At 36.0% G+C, this 17,547-nt stretch overlaps 1 protein-coding gene across 5 annotated transcripts in view; it reads right to left on the reverse strand.

The window, feature by feature from the left end:
• The window catches only part of Corin (corin, serine peptidase), a 313,304-nt gene that overhangs the window by 277,738 nt on the left and 18,019 nt on the right, over positions 1-17,547 (reverse strand). For 4 of the 5 annotated variants that reach the window (XM_087187861.1, XM_004849762.3, XM_004849761.3 and 1 more), the window contains exon 2: positions 3,399-3,543. The exons of the other annotated variant lie outside the window; for it this stretch is intronic. In XM_087187861.1, the coding sequence (XP_087043987.1) occupies positions 3,399-3,543 (145 nt within the window). The remainder of the gene's footprint in view (positions 1-3,398; positions 3,544-17,547) is intronic. 5 annotated transcript variants of the gene reach the window in all.

A 17,547-nucleotide genomic window follows, 5' to 3' on the forward strand; every position in this document is an offset into this window, starting at 1 on the left:
CTTGTGTAGTTCAGGCTGGCTTTGAACTCATTACATTCCCCAGGCTGGCCTGGAACTATTGGCAATCCTCCTGCTTCTGCCTCCCAAGTGCTGGGATTACAGGTGTGCCCCATCATGCTCAGCTTGGCTCCTTGTTTTAAAGTCTTGTTCAACTACATATGAATTTCAAATTCAAGAAATTGGACAAAGAACACTGTGGCAGCCTTGGTAAGAAAAAATGTAGTAGCACAAAAAAGAGAAAGAGGGCACAACCAGACCGCAAGGCAATGAAAGTAGAGGGAAGCACAGTTCAGGAGATCTAGAGAGGGGCCTGGGCCCCTGGATCTTGAATTTCTCCCAACCTCCCAGATGATGCTGATGCAGCTGCCCACTGTGCTTTGTGTACAAAGTTCTCAACACCATTTCAAAAAGCCTGAAACATAATATATAACTTCAGGATTGAGAAGCTTAAGGAAAAAAATACTCTCATGTTTGAGAACCCTACTGAGGAATTTGCACCAAAAAGCTGTAGTTATGAAAATAATTTAAGGATTTAAATAAGTAAAGTGGAATCAAATCAGAAGAGCAGACAGAATCCTACATTGTGCGTGTGTGTGTGTGTGTGTGTGTGTGTGTCTGTATGTGTAAATAAGGACTTGGAAGTTTCTCTGTGGTAAAATTATATTCAAAATGCAACAGTACAAGTTAAGAAGTTAGGATTCTTACAATTCCAAATCCTTGTAAAAGCCACAAGCTGCTATGAAATTTGCTAAGAGAAAAGAAAGGTATTTAAATTTAGTGATCTTCAGCTCATGTGGAATTTTTGGAAAGGAAAGTCATTTTTGAATGACTTTTGAATGTTTCTTCTGAGTTCAAGAAAAATTAACTCTTTTCTATACTCTCCAATACCATTCAAATGCTTCTTTTTTCTTCATTTCATTACAAAAATAAATTAATAAGCCACATGCATATCTTTCATAGCATTAAACAAAGTTAGAAAAGAAACTTTAGGTCATTTTTATAAACTCGCTGCTAAGATAATTTTTTTTGGTACTAAGTATTGAACCCAGGACCTTCACATTGAGCTGCATGCCCAGCCCTTTTCTCTAAGTCATGAAGTTGCGTAGGCTGGTCTCAAACTTGAAATCTTCCTGCTCCAGCCTCCTAGAGTGTTACTATTATAGGCATGCACTGCTACACGTGGCTAAGAAAATTTATTTTACAACTCCAGACATACTCAGCTACCTCATCTTTGACAAAGGAGCCAACCATCCTCACTGAAGGAAAGATAGCCTCTTTAATAAATGGTGTTGGAAAAACTGGATTTCAACCTGACTAAGATTAATACTAGACCCTATCTTTCATCATGCGCTAAACTAAAATTGAACTGGATTAAAGATCTAAATATTAAAACAGAAACACTAAACTTGCTGGAAGATAAGTTAGGTAGAACTCTCAAAGACATTGGCATAAGAAAAACTTTTATGAACAAATCCTCAGTAGCACAGGAACTAGAACAAAGAATCAACAACTAGGATCTCATCTTTTTAAAAAGCTTCTGCACTGCAAGAGAAATCACCAACAGAGCTAAAAGACAGCTACTATGTGGGAAAAAAATTTTACCAGCTGTTCCTCAGACAAAGGTCTACTACCTAGAATATATAAAGAACAAAAAAAAAATCAGACTTCCCAAATATAAAGGCCCAATTCAAAACTGGGCATCTGAAATGAACAGACATTTCTCAGACAAAGAAGTAAAAGCTGCAAATAAACATATGAAAAAACATTCAGCATCACTGGTCATTCAAGAGATGTAAATGAAAACAACACTGAGATTCCACCTCACCCCAGAAAGAATGGCTGCTTTCAAGAAATCAACCAATAACAAATGCTGGCAGGGTTATGGGGAGAAAGGAACCCTTCTCCATTGTTGGTGGGAGTGCAGACTGGTGCAACCACTGTGGAAATCAGTATGAAGATACCTCAAAGAACTAGGACTAGAGGTCCCATTTGACCCAGCTATTCCCCTGCTGGGTATCTTCCCCAAAGAATTCAAAGAATCATACCACAGTGATATATGGTCACCCATGTTTATAGCAGCACAGTTTGTAATAGCTAAAGCTTGGAAACCGCCCAATTGCCCATCAACTGGAGACTGGATAAAGAAGATGTGGTTTTTTATAACATGGAGTACTACTCAACCACAAAGAATGAGAAACTAGAGACATTTATAGCTAAGTGGATGCACATTGAGGACCTTTATATATCTCTTATCTTCATTATATGTCACCTTGTGTGATAATCATTTTTTTCCTCTGAACCGTGAGCACCTAAGGACTAGTTTTTATTATTATATTTATTAACACATATTTATTGTACCAAGTAATGAGCTTCACTGTAAAACCCATTTCAATACATGCATATATTGGGTTTCAATCATATTCACCCTCCTTTCTGCCCTCATACACTTCTCTCACTTTCTTCTGGACAGTTCCCTTCCCCTTCCCTAACAGTTACTCCTCTACTTTCTACTTTTAGGTCATCTTTTTAAAATTCTCACATGTGGGAGAAAGCTTGTAATACTTGTCTTTCTGTGCATGGCTTATTTCATTTAACATGAAGATTTCCAGCCAGTTCCATCCATTTTCCTGTAAATGATATGATTTGATTCTTCTTTATGGGTGGATAACTCTTCATTGTGTGTGTGTGTGTGTGTGTGTGTGTGTGTGTGTGTGTGTATCCATGTGCACAAGTGTGCATGTTATTTTCTTTACCCATTCATCTGTTGATGAACACCTAGGCTGGTTCTATATCTTTGCTACTGTGAATAGTGCTGCAATAAACATAAGTATGCAACATCTCTTTTGTATGCTGGTCTCATTTTCTTTAGATAGATACCTAGCAGTGATATTACTGGATTATATGGCAGTACTATTTTGAGTTTTTTGAAGAACCTCCATACTATTTTCCATAGTGGTTGTACTAATTTATATTTTCACGAATAGCGCATAAGGGTTCTTTTTTCTCCACAACCTCACCAACAATTACTATTTTTGGTTTCTGGTAATAGCCATTCTGACATTCTGACTGGGATACAATGGAATATCTTTGTAGTTTTTATTTGTATTTCCCTGATGGTTAAAGATATTTAGCATTATTCACATATTTATTGGCCATTTGAATAAGAAGGACTAATGTAGTAATCACTACTTAAATGACTTTAATTAATTAATATTAAAAGCAATATCCAGTAGAGTGATTACAATGGCCAACATGGCATATTTTCCTAAGAGAGTTCACAGTTAATCCTTTTACTATTTGACACTGCAGGTTAACTAATTGGTAAGTAGTAATCACCATTAAAAACCATGGTAATTTCAATTTTGACTTCGTAGTTCTTAAGTAATGATATTACCCACCAACAAAAGAGAGCAAGATCACCAGTAGAACGACAAGAGCACAGATGCATGGAATCAGGACCAGCGACAGGAAGCGAAGAAGATTAACAGTTGCCAGCTTCTGAGAGCTGCCATCCCCCACGTTACTGTCATCAACTCCCAAAACCTAAAGTAGGAAAAGAAAATGAAACATGGTTTTAATATTGCAAAGCAATCCACTGCATGGTACAAATTTTAGATTACAGCTATCCATTCAGAGCAGCTGCATTCCTAAGAGATTTTACTGCATGTACTTGGGGGTGTGAAATAAGATTAGTCACCAAATCACTCCAATAAACAAACCAACAGGTCTTCAATTTCTGAAATATTTTTCCATAGTAGACAGACTTTTAATGGTATTCCAGCCTGATTTTTTTAAACATATTTACCAGTTTAGTATTATTCCAAAGAGCTATTAATCACTATGGCAAGAATTCACCCTGACCCAGAGCTGTAAGCAAAGATTGGCTAGTATGAAGATAAAATATTGGTGAGTAAATAGAGACAGGACATTAACCATGCATCATTCTTATTTGTCTCATTAGTCTTAACCCAAATTGGCATGAATCTGGATAAAATAAGTTTTCAGTCATTAATAATTCAGCAGGATTAACTGTTACTCACTTGTATTTGGTGACAAGTTGGACAATGAGAGACTGGCCTGTTTGCCAGTTAGACATTAACAACCCTGAGGACATCCTCAGCAGTCCACACTGTCCCTGAGCCCCTCCGCTGTGACAGCATCATGAGGCAACACAGGTTTGTTCAGATAAATTTACTATCATCAAACGCTTTAAATTGTGTTTAGTTCAATCTCCTGCCAGAAACAATGGCTGGGAATTTATTTATTCAGGACATTTAGCAGAAGGCAGTGACTTTTTTCAACAAAGTCTGAGATGACACTAGAAGTGTTCTGAGTCACCACTGTACACTACTCCTTCAGGCCTTAATGAAAATGTTTCCGTGATTCTCTCTTAAACTTCTGACTGCACTTTTCCCTCTGTTTCAGAGACTGAACTACAACCTCCATGCAAGTATCTTCTGAACTTCTCTTGAGTCCTGAACTTCCTTTCAATTTATATCATTTATTTCCAGTTCCTTGTGGTTAGCAGCTCCTTTTCTCAACATATCCAAAGCCAAAGCTAATCTTCTCTTTCCATACCTACACACTAGCTCTCTCCAGACCTCCAAGTTGTATTCAGAGACACTCCGCTATTCCAGCAATCAAGAGACTCACCATTTCATCAATAGCCCATGCCATACATTGCAAGGTTTGGCTAGTTCCTCCTCTGAAATAAGTATCTACCTTTTAAAAAAATGAATGACTTTTGATACTAGGCCTCATCATAATCAAGAATTTGAAAAAAAAAAAAAAAATTTGTTCTGACAGAATGACCCTGTAATATTATTAGGACTTCCTTGGCAAGTCTGTGATCATTTCCCACAGAAATGTGAAGGCAGGTTTGATGGGTTTTTCTGAGTTACAAGACACATGTGATACTCTTCATTCTGCTCTACTTTACCTCCATCAGAATCAATTCTTGATCACTAAAATATATTGTAAGCAGTGTTCATTACATGCAATGTATGAAATAACATCTTCTGTAATTTTAAGACTTCTCCAGGAAAGACATTATTTGAAAGAAATTATGGTCCTAGCTTGAATGGGGTTTATTTTCCTAGGTTCATGTCTTTACTGACCCATTCCCTCTCTACCAGAGGTTTAAGCAACCACTCAATGTAAGATCATTCATAATTAATTTACAAGTGATTTCAAGAGTACACAGCACTGGTACAATATGATATAGGATAGTACACTGACTGCAACACCAGCATTGGATGGGTGGTACTCTTTCAGGCTTATAGATAATATGTATCGGTTAAAAACAAAACAATTATGAGTCTACAGACCAACAGAGAATGTGGCAGAATCCACTACAGTCACTCAACAACTGAATGTTTAATAATTATGGTAAATATAGTGATGGACATAACAATGATTTCAAACCAACTATTCCTTTAAAGCTCACGGTCTTATCAGAGAAATAAGATATGTGCATAAATAACTATATTTCAAGGTAACAAGTGACAAACACCATGAGACTCATAGCTAAAGTGCTAATTCAAGAGATAGGAATATGATTTCTTTCTGGGGCATCAGATAAAACATCATAGAGAGAGAAACATTTGAACCTGCCATAACCTGAGAATAGCACCCCTGAAAAAGTACCCTTGTCAGATGTAAAAAGAGTTTAAAATCTATCCAGAGGGGTAAGGAATTATGAACTTCCTTGCATTCCTATACAATAGAAGAAATTTCCTTATTAAAGAAGAATCACAGGGATAATCTTCTTGGGTGGCAAAGTTGCCATGGTCCTTTCTGGCTAGAATCCTGTAGTGAAGCACATTCCATTTAGTATCCATAAAACAAGAGTCAATGGAGGACATGCTAGAGGGTCACATGAATAGCTCCTATATATCAAAAAATACCTCACCTCCAGAAACCATACTCATCATTAGTCCAAATATTTTCTCCAGGAAAATAGGACTAGGAAACAGGCTGTTTTTTTTAAGGAGAAAAGGAAAAAATACTCAGAAGAAATTCAATATTCCAGCATTCTCTCCTTACTTGTAAAACTTTCTTCTTGCACTCATAACCACTGGGGGCTGCTGCTGCATATGCTGCCTTATTCAGAGGTCCTTAGAGACTTCTCTGAACACAAGTAACACACACAGACTCTACTGTCCAGTGAAAAATGCCAGATGAGATCAACTAATAGGACAGTCCTAATCTCCATTGCAGTGAGGTCTGAGCAATCCTGGCCCTGGGTGTCATCCCTCTTCCCAAATCTACTGTCCACCCTTGAAAGTGTAAAAGCTGAGGCACAGCTCTTTGTGGTAGGGCAGGGTGCAAGCATCTAATCAGACCTGCACACACAGCCATGCATGTCATTCTCACATTCTGCTAATTTTGTCGGCAAAATTTGCTACTTTTATCTTAAGAACTACATTTATTTTAAAACGTGTTATGTTAATTTACATAACATATAATAACACCATCTATCTAACCAGGATATTTGCTTGACTCAACTTAGTACTACTAGGAGCCCTTCTCATTTTTGTCTTCTATATTCTTTACTATGTTTGCCTCTTAGCTTGCTGATTCAACAAATTTTACAACAACCATTCTCTGACTCTTTAGGGATTTGTTATTCATTGATCTCTTTCATCTTCTTTTAGTCTATCATCTTTCTCCTTTTTCAAATACTGAACTGTTTGCTTTAGTCTTTTTGGACCTTCATTTCATTGATACTGTAGCTACTGCTCTGAACCTCCTCATTCCTCTAAATTTTTCTCTCACCCATCTTCCATCTGGCAAAAGCCAACACTAGATAAATAGAACAATCTGCTCTCTGTCTACAATTGGAGAGTTGAATATGGCTATCGAGTCACCCAATAGTATTATGTAACTGCTGATTAAAAACTTTTTCCCTTTTCAAACTTTCTCCTGACACTCTTCTGCTCTGACTCTAAGAACAGGAGTCACCTCAGTTCTCATTGAAAAACCATCAAAAGGGAGATTCACTTTGCCTTCCCAAAGCTAAACCCACTCCTCCTCACTCCTGCTCTGTTACAACAGAGAAGTTGACCATAAGCTAATGCTCCCACCTTTGCTACACACTCAGTCTCCTGCCTTTTCAGGAGTCTTATATTCTTTTAATCATATATCTAATCTCGTTCCTTCTCTCCCTCTTCTCATTTTCTTTCTCCTTTTCTCTTTCTATTCATCCTTTTTGACTTCCCATATCATCGCCATCAGCTTTTTATCAAGCTTAACAGCTTAAGTGTCTGGGTTTTTTAATCCATCCTCAAGTCAATAGCCACTTCAGCCAATGCTCTCTCCTTTCTCATCCAAAATGTGCTAAAGGTTGTTGATATTTTTGTCCAAATTTCCTCACTGTTACTACTATCACCAGTAGGTTTCCTCAACTACTTTTGTCTCTGTGCCAAGATAACTTTTGCTATGGTCACCAATGACCTCCTTGTTGCTATATCCAAGTGACATTTTCAGTCTTCATTATGATGACATCTTCATGTCATTTGAGAGATCAGATTCTCAGAGACCCACTTCTTCCTTCAAACACTGTCTTGCTTTGACTTCTCAGTTTTTTGCCCAATGTTTATAACAGCACTGGAACAGTGAGGAGGGAAGTAACATCTGTTGCATAAATAAGTGCATTAAATCACCTAACCAAAAATTACTCTGTACATAATTGTGCAAATAACTTCCTTTTTAATGAAGAGTGTCTTAAAGTTTTATTCTTGTATCATCCGAAACCCCTTGGCAAAGAAAATGTATTTAGCAAAAGAGTTTTTTAAACGAGTAGTACAATATTATAACTAGGTGGGATAGTTCAAAAATATCACACTTTAACACTTCCACAGAAATATACTATAATTAATAAATTAGTTTTTATTAGGACTATTAATACAAATTCCACACTCACACTCCTTATTATGAACTTTGGAGTTAATTAGGAAAATATGTTGTTCAAAATAAGTTGTAGTGGATTTTATTATGGACAAAAATTTTGAAGTACATAGGACACACATGTATAAATACCGAATAGTTTCTCTAGTGTGAGAAACTGAAAGTGTAAATAAGGACCAAAAGGTATAATAGATAATGTGAAATAGGAAGAAATAGTGCAAAGGGGAAGGGGAAGTGGGAGGGGTAGGGGAAAGGAAAGAAGGGAATGGAACTAATATGAGAAAAAGAAAAAAGGAAACAAAGTCTTTGTAGATAGGGAGGGGTGGAGGGGTTGAAGGGTGGGCAGGGGAATGGGGAAAAAATAAGAATCAAGAGAGATTATGTAAAGGTGCAAATTTCCAATGATGAATGTCATTATATTGTATACCTAAAATGTACCAATATAATAAAAAAAATTTTTGAAGTACCATCTGTTATGACTATGAAAGGATTGATATTATAACTCTTTTAGCCTCATGGATTAGAGATTCCCAGATATTTTTGGTTCACACCACTATCAATATCTTCATAATTGTTTTCATAGTGACTATAGAAGAAAAGCCCAACAGTTCCATTTATTTCTTAAGTAGTTTGGTCCAACAGTTTTATAAGCATTTATGTCCTAAAATCTTAGTAGTAATTTTGAGAAATACTACTCAAAAATTGAAACAAAAAATATTTTCACATCATTCTTAAATACCACAATTGCATACTAATGGGATGGGTGCACCTGTTGGGTACTGCACAACTCCTCAATCCTTGGAATCAAATAGCACAACCCCACTTCATATGTCCATGCTCCATATGGACACTTTTAATACTGCTTTTTTCATTACAACCCCCAAGAGCCCAGCTTTGTGATGCCAGAACAATACCAAAAGGAATATAGCATGAACTAACCCTGAAACCATGAACCAACTCAAGTCAGTATCATTGGATGACCAAGAAATGTAAATTATCACTGCATTTTTTTTCCTTGAAGTTTTAAAATACCTATCAGTTTCCCATGAACCTCTGCAGTCATTTGGGGTATAGCAACACGCAGTTTGGAAAGTCCTTGATTACTTATTTCTCCCACACACATCCCTGTAAGTCCAAATCCTTAAAGATAATAGCTCATATTTCAGCTCATTCAGAAAGCCTTCCACGATCACCCAGACAGAAGTAAGTTCTCTTCACTTCATCTAAATTTCTGGCATGTGGCAGAGACTAACTGGTCTCCCATATCTATTCTGTCCCTTGATCTTGGAAACAGAATGTAAATTTTGGCTAGGCCTAATTTTAACAACTACCTAGAATGAAGACTACATTTGCCAGCCTCTCTTCCAGCTATATGAGACTATCTGGATAAGTTCTTGATCCTGGGGTGAAACTAGAAGGGACAAGTATAACTTCCAGAAAGTGATATAAAGAGGAGATTATTGTCCTTCTAGTCTTCTTCCTCTTCCCTACAAGCTCGAATTGTAGTCTGTAATGACATTTCTGTGGACCAGGCATTCTTCTAAATATTTTGCATATGGAAATGCTCTTAACCCTCACAACAGCTCTATTATGTGGGTGGTATTATATCCAATTACAGATGAGGATTTTGAGGTTCTTTGTAAATTATGAAATAACAATCATTCAAGGTAATAAACAAAAAAGGTAGACTCTAAAGCCCTGCTTAATTTTTCCCTTTTCTAAAAACCTGTGCATGGCTAGAGATACCATAGAGTCATCTTGAAATATGCTCTTCACTTCCTAGCTTTGTCTCTATGAAGCCAGACTAAGCTCTTGCTTATTCAGTCACATAGAAATGATTCCAAATGCCCCAAAGCTTTTATAAGGAGCTCCACACCTTATATCCTCAAATAAGAGTTTTAAAACTACCCACTCTTCTGTGTGTCTGCCCTTTTGAGGGAAAAATCCAGATTTTTTTTCCTGAGCCTCCATGTTTCTGTGCATCCTCCCAGATTAGACATAGAATAATAAGGGACTAAAAACTTACAAAAGCTGGATAATAACCTGTTTTTGGAAATGGCCTGTCTGTAATATCTTTCAAATTCTTTCTAGATTCCATATTTAAATTAATCTTTTAAAAATCTCTTAAGCTAATTTTCTAATAAAATCTACCTGAAGCATTTAATCATAGGACTGTTCTATTCTCTATTTTCTGAAGAAATGGGAACATCATAAGAAAACAAGCAATTTATCAAGAATTAAACTTAAATCTTGCCCAAGAATGACTTGGAATTTTGGAAATGAAATCTTTGACAATTTCCATTGTTCAAGATATTTTTCTCCGAGAAATATTTTGCTCATGAAAAACCTGATCCCAATTGTTAGCTTTTAATGACATGGTTATCATTCTTCTTAGTAAAATAATGTAAGAAATGTCATTTCAATGGTAAAGATTAAGGTAAAAAGAGGTTTAAGTTCATATAAATAAGTCAAAAACCTAATTTTAAAAAATCTATTCTCTGATTATTCCAAGGTTTGCTAAACATAGGCTACTTTTGGTCTACAACATCTCTGGAAGTGATAATATTCACCCAAAGATACTATCTACAAAGAAACTAACATCAACTTTCTGGTTCTTAAAGGATATCTCAGAAATAGAGATTTATTGATACTTTTATTTCAAATAGGATTTGTATAAATGACTATCAAAGATCAGGTAAACTTGAGGCCACAAATAGTTTCTGATTAGCAGATTATTTTGAAATGTGAATGTTAATTCTACCTGCATAATGTGTCACTATACCAAGAATATTGTTAGATACCAAAACCATTATTTTATTAAATACAATTATGAATTCTTATAGATTTAGTTAATTCAGGATATTTAGTCAACACAGTCTGTGGGTTTTAGGTGTACAATGTTACTAGCCCAATGTTATCTTAATTCATATGCTCATCTGGTAAATTTACCTAAAATCATTTATTGTTTTAAAGTTTATAGTGTCACAAAGCCAAATGAAAATGGGAAGATGAGGTTGTATACAAAATTACGGCGGAACTTAATGACCATCTCTCTTCAACCATAAAAGAAATTGCTTACAATAATGAAACAATTAAAAAGGAAAACTCATCCAAAAGCAACACTATATGTTGGTCAGAGACAAATTTACCACCTTAGTCCTTTAGGTAGGAAAATGAACTGCAAATGCATTCACACTCTGCTCATTGGCAGAACAAAGAATAGTCTCCAAGGGTATTAACACCACTCCTGCTATTATGGCTGAATAGGGCACAGATGCTGCCTTGAAACTCTGTGAGGATACAGCATTGTTAGTGAAATGTTAATGTCTGCCTTAAAAAGAGGCACACACTGAGACTCCACTTGCCCCTGGGTACTTGGTAGGAACACTCTCCTGCACCACTATCATTCCAAAATGTGATTTGAATTGTTTTTTCAGTACTTGAGATGAAGTTTCTCTAACTCATCTCCACTCTGTGTCCACCAAAAACAAATAAGCCAATTATTCTCTCTCATTTAAAATGAAAAATTACCAGTGCTATTCACTTTCCACTCTTTACTTAGGTACTTCCCAAATCAGGCATCTGCCAGTCCTCCATATTAGCTCTCAATTCTACCAATAAACAAATTGCCTTCAAAATCATCCATTAATCAATGATGCCAAACCCAAAAGTCTTTTGTTGTGATGTTTGTTTTTAGTGTCCCAAGAAGCATAAAGAACAAGCATCTGGTTTTCAGTAACTTTTTATCCCATTTTCTGGAATTTAATTGAAGCCTATGAAGTTCAAAGAACTCATGCCCTCTCTCAAAATGAAATTATTCAGTTCACACCAGAACACATGGTTCTGCAAGCCAGCCCTGCCTGGTTTCTTCTTTGAAAATTAACATGATAACAACAGAACCAGAGAATTCTCTGCCAAGTTTCACATTCATACATCCCAGAATGAATGCTCAATATGGAGACTAAACATTGACACAATATTTACCTAGATACTAATTATCCAGACTACGTAAATAATAATTATCCAGTACACAGGCAGTGTATCCTGTTTGTGTTTTTGTCTTGAGGGTAACATTGTTCAGCCAAAATCTGAAATATGAGAGAGTGGATGGGAGTGTTTCAGAGGTATTTATGCAATTTTTTCTCCATCCCTGGAAATATAGTTGGCCTTATAAAGTCATCCCTTCATTATAATTACTGTATATTCCCATATCTGCAAATAAGAGACTGAAAAAATAAAAGTCTTATTTCTACCAAAGATAATTCAAACATGAAATGAAATTAGTAAACCAAAAGAAAAGTGGAAAAAAACCCCAACCACCATTGTTTCCTACAAGTTCAGAACATTCTCAGAATCCTGATTTCTCACTAGCATATGACTTGGAGTTTTCTCCATTTACTTCTCTGGAAGAAAGTTAAAATTTTCTTTATTCCAGTGAGAAGATGTGTTCAGAGGCAATAGAAAAATCTTTTAGCCTTAGAATAAACCCTGTTTTCTTCAGAGCAAGGTGAGGGGATCATATTTCTATAATATTTTCAGAAGATGATCTCAGAAAGAAATTGTAGGCTCTTTCTTATCTTGATAAGGGAGATAAACAGAATCCTGCCTCCTTTTTTGAGATGACTTTGTCTTCAGTCTCAAATATGTCAGTGTTATCATTTCATGGAAAACACAAAATTTAAAGTAATAGAAATTTCCTTTAAAGCCAGATACAATATCAGAGCTCTTTCTACAAATATTGGAGAGTTTTAAAGGTCATCATATATATATATATATATATATATATATATATATATATATATTTATTTATTTAAAAAAAATAATAATGGAGGTTATAGGTAAAAAGGAAGGTTGGGTTATCCACCTCTTGGCCAATTAAATGTCTGTTCTTTATTCATAAAAAATATTCTGAATTTTACATCCTGATTATAAGTTACTACTTTTCTTAGGAAGTTGTGGAAAAATCCAAAGGAGTCTAATATACTACAAAATGAAGCCAAATCGATTTTTCATGTAGCCATAAGAAGGCTGTGAATTTGTATGAATCTTAGAGATTTAATTGACTCACAGACACAGATCCTATAACAATGGAAATGTTGGGACTCTTAAAAATTGAAAATGATTGGCAAAGTGAGTAGAGACCTAAAATGTTGACATTCTACAGCTGAAAATAATCAGGGAAAGTATATGAAACAGAATGGATTTTATGCTCTATGACAATCCGTTTCAGGCATTTCAACGCAAAGTAAAACATAAACAGATGTTGAAAACAGTTAACCTACTGAACCTACCTGCTGAAAGGAATCCTGCCATGAAAAAGTACAACTAAGGATTTTATGTGTTAGATGAAAAAGCAATTTCTTTCTGAATAGCTTTTTAAAAAGATGAATTCCAAACAGCATTCATCATATGCTTTGCTACATTTCATGGATATTCTAGTTGGAAATAGAGAAATTATGTTTTCCAATTTCTACTACAAAACATGTCTAAGTTGCATATTAAAATCTCACTAATTTGTTTTATTCCCTGAATACTGATGTATCACCTTTTCTGTGCACAGTTGTACTCCCAGGATATAAGGATGAGGAAGACGTATTTCCTGCCCTCAGGCAGTTGACAGCCTACCTCGAAGGAGATATACAACCTGACAGGCGACTTTAACACTCAATGCCCTGGCAGATGGACTGTAATGCAGACATGTATAAAGGACTACAGCAAATCAACTATAAGCACAGAGTGCAATTTTATACAAAGGTAAAATGACAGTACTTCTTGAACACATATTCCCATGAGTCTCAAAGCATGTGTGTGGTGGCTGAAACAGGACGGAGTTCAGGAGTAAATAACACAAGTGATATTTTGAACAGTACAATTTTTCACTGATGAGACTGTCCAACACATTACAGGACATCTGGCATGCTGGGCTACCACCTAATAAAAGTAGGAACCCCTACACACACACACACACACACACACACACACACACACACACTGTGACCACCAAACAGTTTCTACATTATTTCCAAACATTCTTTGGATACTAATGCCCCTATTTGACAACACTTGGGCCAGTTCACCAGCATCGATTGAACATAGAAGAATAGTCACCCTTACACTCTGGGTAAAAGGCATAGTCCACGGTTTTTATAGGGCCGAACTAACTTTAGGTCTTCAGATAAGAACTAAGAGTTTATCTCTTTTCTCCAAAGAGAGATGGGACCTTTTTAAAGTCCGTGTTGTGTCTTTTAATTTTGACTATCCCTCTACCTCACACATAAAAGAACACAGCAATTTAATGTCAATATCAATAAAAGATGAGTGGTAAAAATTATTACATCCATAAAACCAACACCCACTATATTAAACCAGGAATTTTGAGGAAGAATAAGAAGTGGTGCATGGAGTAATTGTTCCTTTAGTGGGAAGGGGATGAGGCCTTCCCCAAGGGAAGGATAGACCCAACCCAAGTGTGTCCATAGGGGACATTATACATCCATCTCTGCAATTCCATGAGAAAACTGGTGCAATGTTCCAGCTGAGGCTGAGTTAGGATCAAGTCTTTTTAGATAGAAAGGACCAAGTATGGTGCCTGGAAACCACTAAGCAGCTGAGATCCTTTAACTCTCAAACATGTGTGAGCTTCTGGTTTTGATTATTTGTCAATCTGAGGATTGGTATTAAAAAAAGGCTGCCACAAATTCCATTAAGGTGTTTTAAACTACATTCAGGACCACAGAAAGGAACAGACGATGGACATACCAACACCTTGGGTACATGGAGCTTGTTCACAAATTCCAGCCACCCACCATCTTAGGGTCTTTTTTTTATATATGTTTGCAATCCATCCATTTTACCGTCAGCTTGGGGAGTTGGTACATGTACATAATATAGCTTGGTTCTTTCTTTTTTAATCCTCTTCCCTCCCGCCCCCATCTCTAATTCTCTTTTCCCCCTCTTCACTGTTGTTGACATTATTAATCTTAGTTCATGTTTATGGTACATAATGTCTACATTCATTGAGGTTATTAGGATCATGTAACTAGTACAACCATTGTGGAAATCAGTATGGACAGTTCTCAAACAACTAAAAATAGAAATTCCATATGACTCAGCTGTCTCACTTCTAGGTATCTTCCCCAAAAGAGTTTAAGACATCATACTACAGTGGAACTTGCATACCAATGTTTATAGTAGCACAATCCATAATAGCTAAATCCTAGAAGCAACCTGTATACCTACCAACAGATGATTGGATAAAGAAAATGTGGTAACTATATATAATGAAATACTACTTGGCTATAAAAAAGGACAAATTTGAGACATTTGTAAAAAAATGGATGCACCTGGGAAATATAATGTGGAGTGAAATAAATCAGACACACAAGCTTGAACACCATATAGTATCTCATTTAAGTAAGGCAAGGTACAAACTAAGAAAAATGAAGGAAGAATAGAAGGGACAAGGAGATGGATCTCTTGCAGATGGGAAGAAGTCCAGGAGACCAAGGGTGAGGGGAGGGGGTGGGGAAATAGGTAGAGTGAAGAGAGCCCATGTACAGGATCCTAATAACCTCAATTAATGTGAACATTGTACGCCATAAACATCCTAGGTTCTTAAACTCACTCTGGATTTGGTAATTAAGCAAACTCTGGTCCTAACTTTAGATTTTTAGAAACCTAATTCAGGGATACAGCCATAGAAAGGTGGCATGTTTTATTCAAAATCAAAAAGAATAGAAACATTTTTCAGTGTATACTTTGTGTTCTTGGGATGAAGTGGAAAAACAACTCATATAAAATTTTCTCAAAGGCCAAAAAGGCAATTCAGAAAGCTTGTTTATTGAACATTCTGTTTCTACAGTATCAGTTTATCTTGGGATGTCACAGTCAATCTTGAATGGATTGAAAAATATTCTTCAGTCTTATTTTCAGAAAAACAATTGAATAACCAGAAGATGGGATAGATGTCCTTAAGAGAAATACTGAGTTTTGAGAAGATAGGTTGAAAGACAGGGAGAATAAAATACAATTCTAAAGGTCTTTATAGACAGATGCAGATGGGCAAAGAGTTTCACATATTACTTTACTCTTTAAGGGTCTATGGAGAGAGAGGGAGGATTTTATTCTTTTTGTATTTATTTCATTTTTATTAATACATGTCTGCAGTACATAATGATCACATTCCTTGTGGAGTTGATACATGTATATAACACATCTCAACTCTTTTTTTGCCCCCTTCCTTTCCCCTCACAACCCTCTCCCTCCATCTCTTGGTCCTTTTCCCATTTGCTAAAGATCTATCTCCCTATTTCTGAGTATCTGTCTTTCAGTTGCTCTGTATTTATATACTTGGTTTCTCATGTAAGAGCAACCATGTGATATTTAACCTTGTATGTCTGATTTATTGCACTTAACATTATGGTCTCCACGTGCATCCATCTCGCTAAAAAGGACTCAAATTTATCCTTTTTATGGCACAGTAGTACCCTCATTGTGTAATATGTATAAATACCACCTGTTGATGGACATATAGGCTACTTCTAAGATTTAGTTATTATAAATTGTGCTGCTGTAAACATGGGTATTCATGGGTCACTGTAATATGATGTCAGTAACTCTTTTGAGAAGATATATAGGAGGGGAATAGCTTGAAGAATCTATATACTGATTTTCATAAGAGTTGTAATAGCTTAAATTCCCACCAAAAATCTAAAAGGATTCTTTTTACCCACAGACTTGTCAGCATTTGTTGTTATCTGATTTCTTGATGATGCTCATTCTTTCTGTGATAAGATGGAATCTCAGTGTTGTTTTAATTTGCGTTTCTTTAATGCTAGAGATGTTGAACATTTTTTATATATTTATTGGCCATGTGTACTTCTTATTCTGAGAAGTGTCTATTCAGTTCAGTTGCCGATTTTTGGAGTGGATCTTTTATTTTGGGGGGATCTCATTTTTTTTAGCTCTTTTTTAATTCCAGATATTAGTCCATGGTCCAAGGACTTTTTTTCATTCTGCAGGTTGTCTCTTCACTTTGCTGGTTGTTTCCTTTGCTGTGTTGAAGCTTTTTAATTTTGTATGATCCCATTTGTTGATTCTTGATGTCGTTTCTTCTGCAATTACAGCTTTGTTCAGAAAATCCTTGTCTATGCCCATGTCGTCAAGGGTTTTACCTATTTTTTATTCTAGCAGATTGCAGATTGTTTCTGCTTCAACACTTAGATTTTTTATTCATTTTGATGTTAGTACATGGTGAGAGATAACAGGTCCAGACTCAATCTTCTGCACGTGGATATCCAGTTTTCCTAGCACCAATTCTTAAAGAGGCTCTCTTTCCTCCACTGCACATTTTTAGCCTCTTAACCAAACATCAAATAGCTGAGTGTAGCTGAGTGTGCCTGGAGTTGATTCTGCATCCTCTGTTCTATTCCACTGATCCATATGTCTGCTTTTGTTCCAGTATGATGCTGTTTTATCACTGTAACTTTGTAGTATAACTTGAAGTCTGGATTTGTGATGACTCCTGCTTTGCTCTTGTTGCCCAGAATTGCTTTTGAAATTCTAAGTCTCTTCTGGTTTCATATGAACTTTAGGATTGTTTTCTCCAGTTCTGTGAGAAATGCTATGGGTTTTTTATTG

The sequence above is a fragment of the Heterocephalus glaber genome, unplaced genomic scaffold, assembly GCF_053883595.1.
Source record: "Heterocephalus glaber isolate CG9 unplaced genomic scaffold, H.glaber_assembly_v1.0 deba00001509, whole genome shotgun sequence".
In the NCBI taxonomy this organism is placed as follows: Eukaryota; Metazoa; Chordata; class Mammalia; order Rodentia; family Bathyergidae; genus Heterocephalus; species Heterocephalus glaber.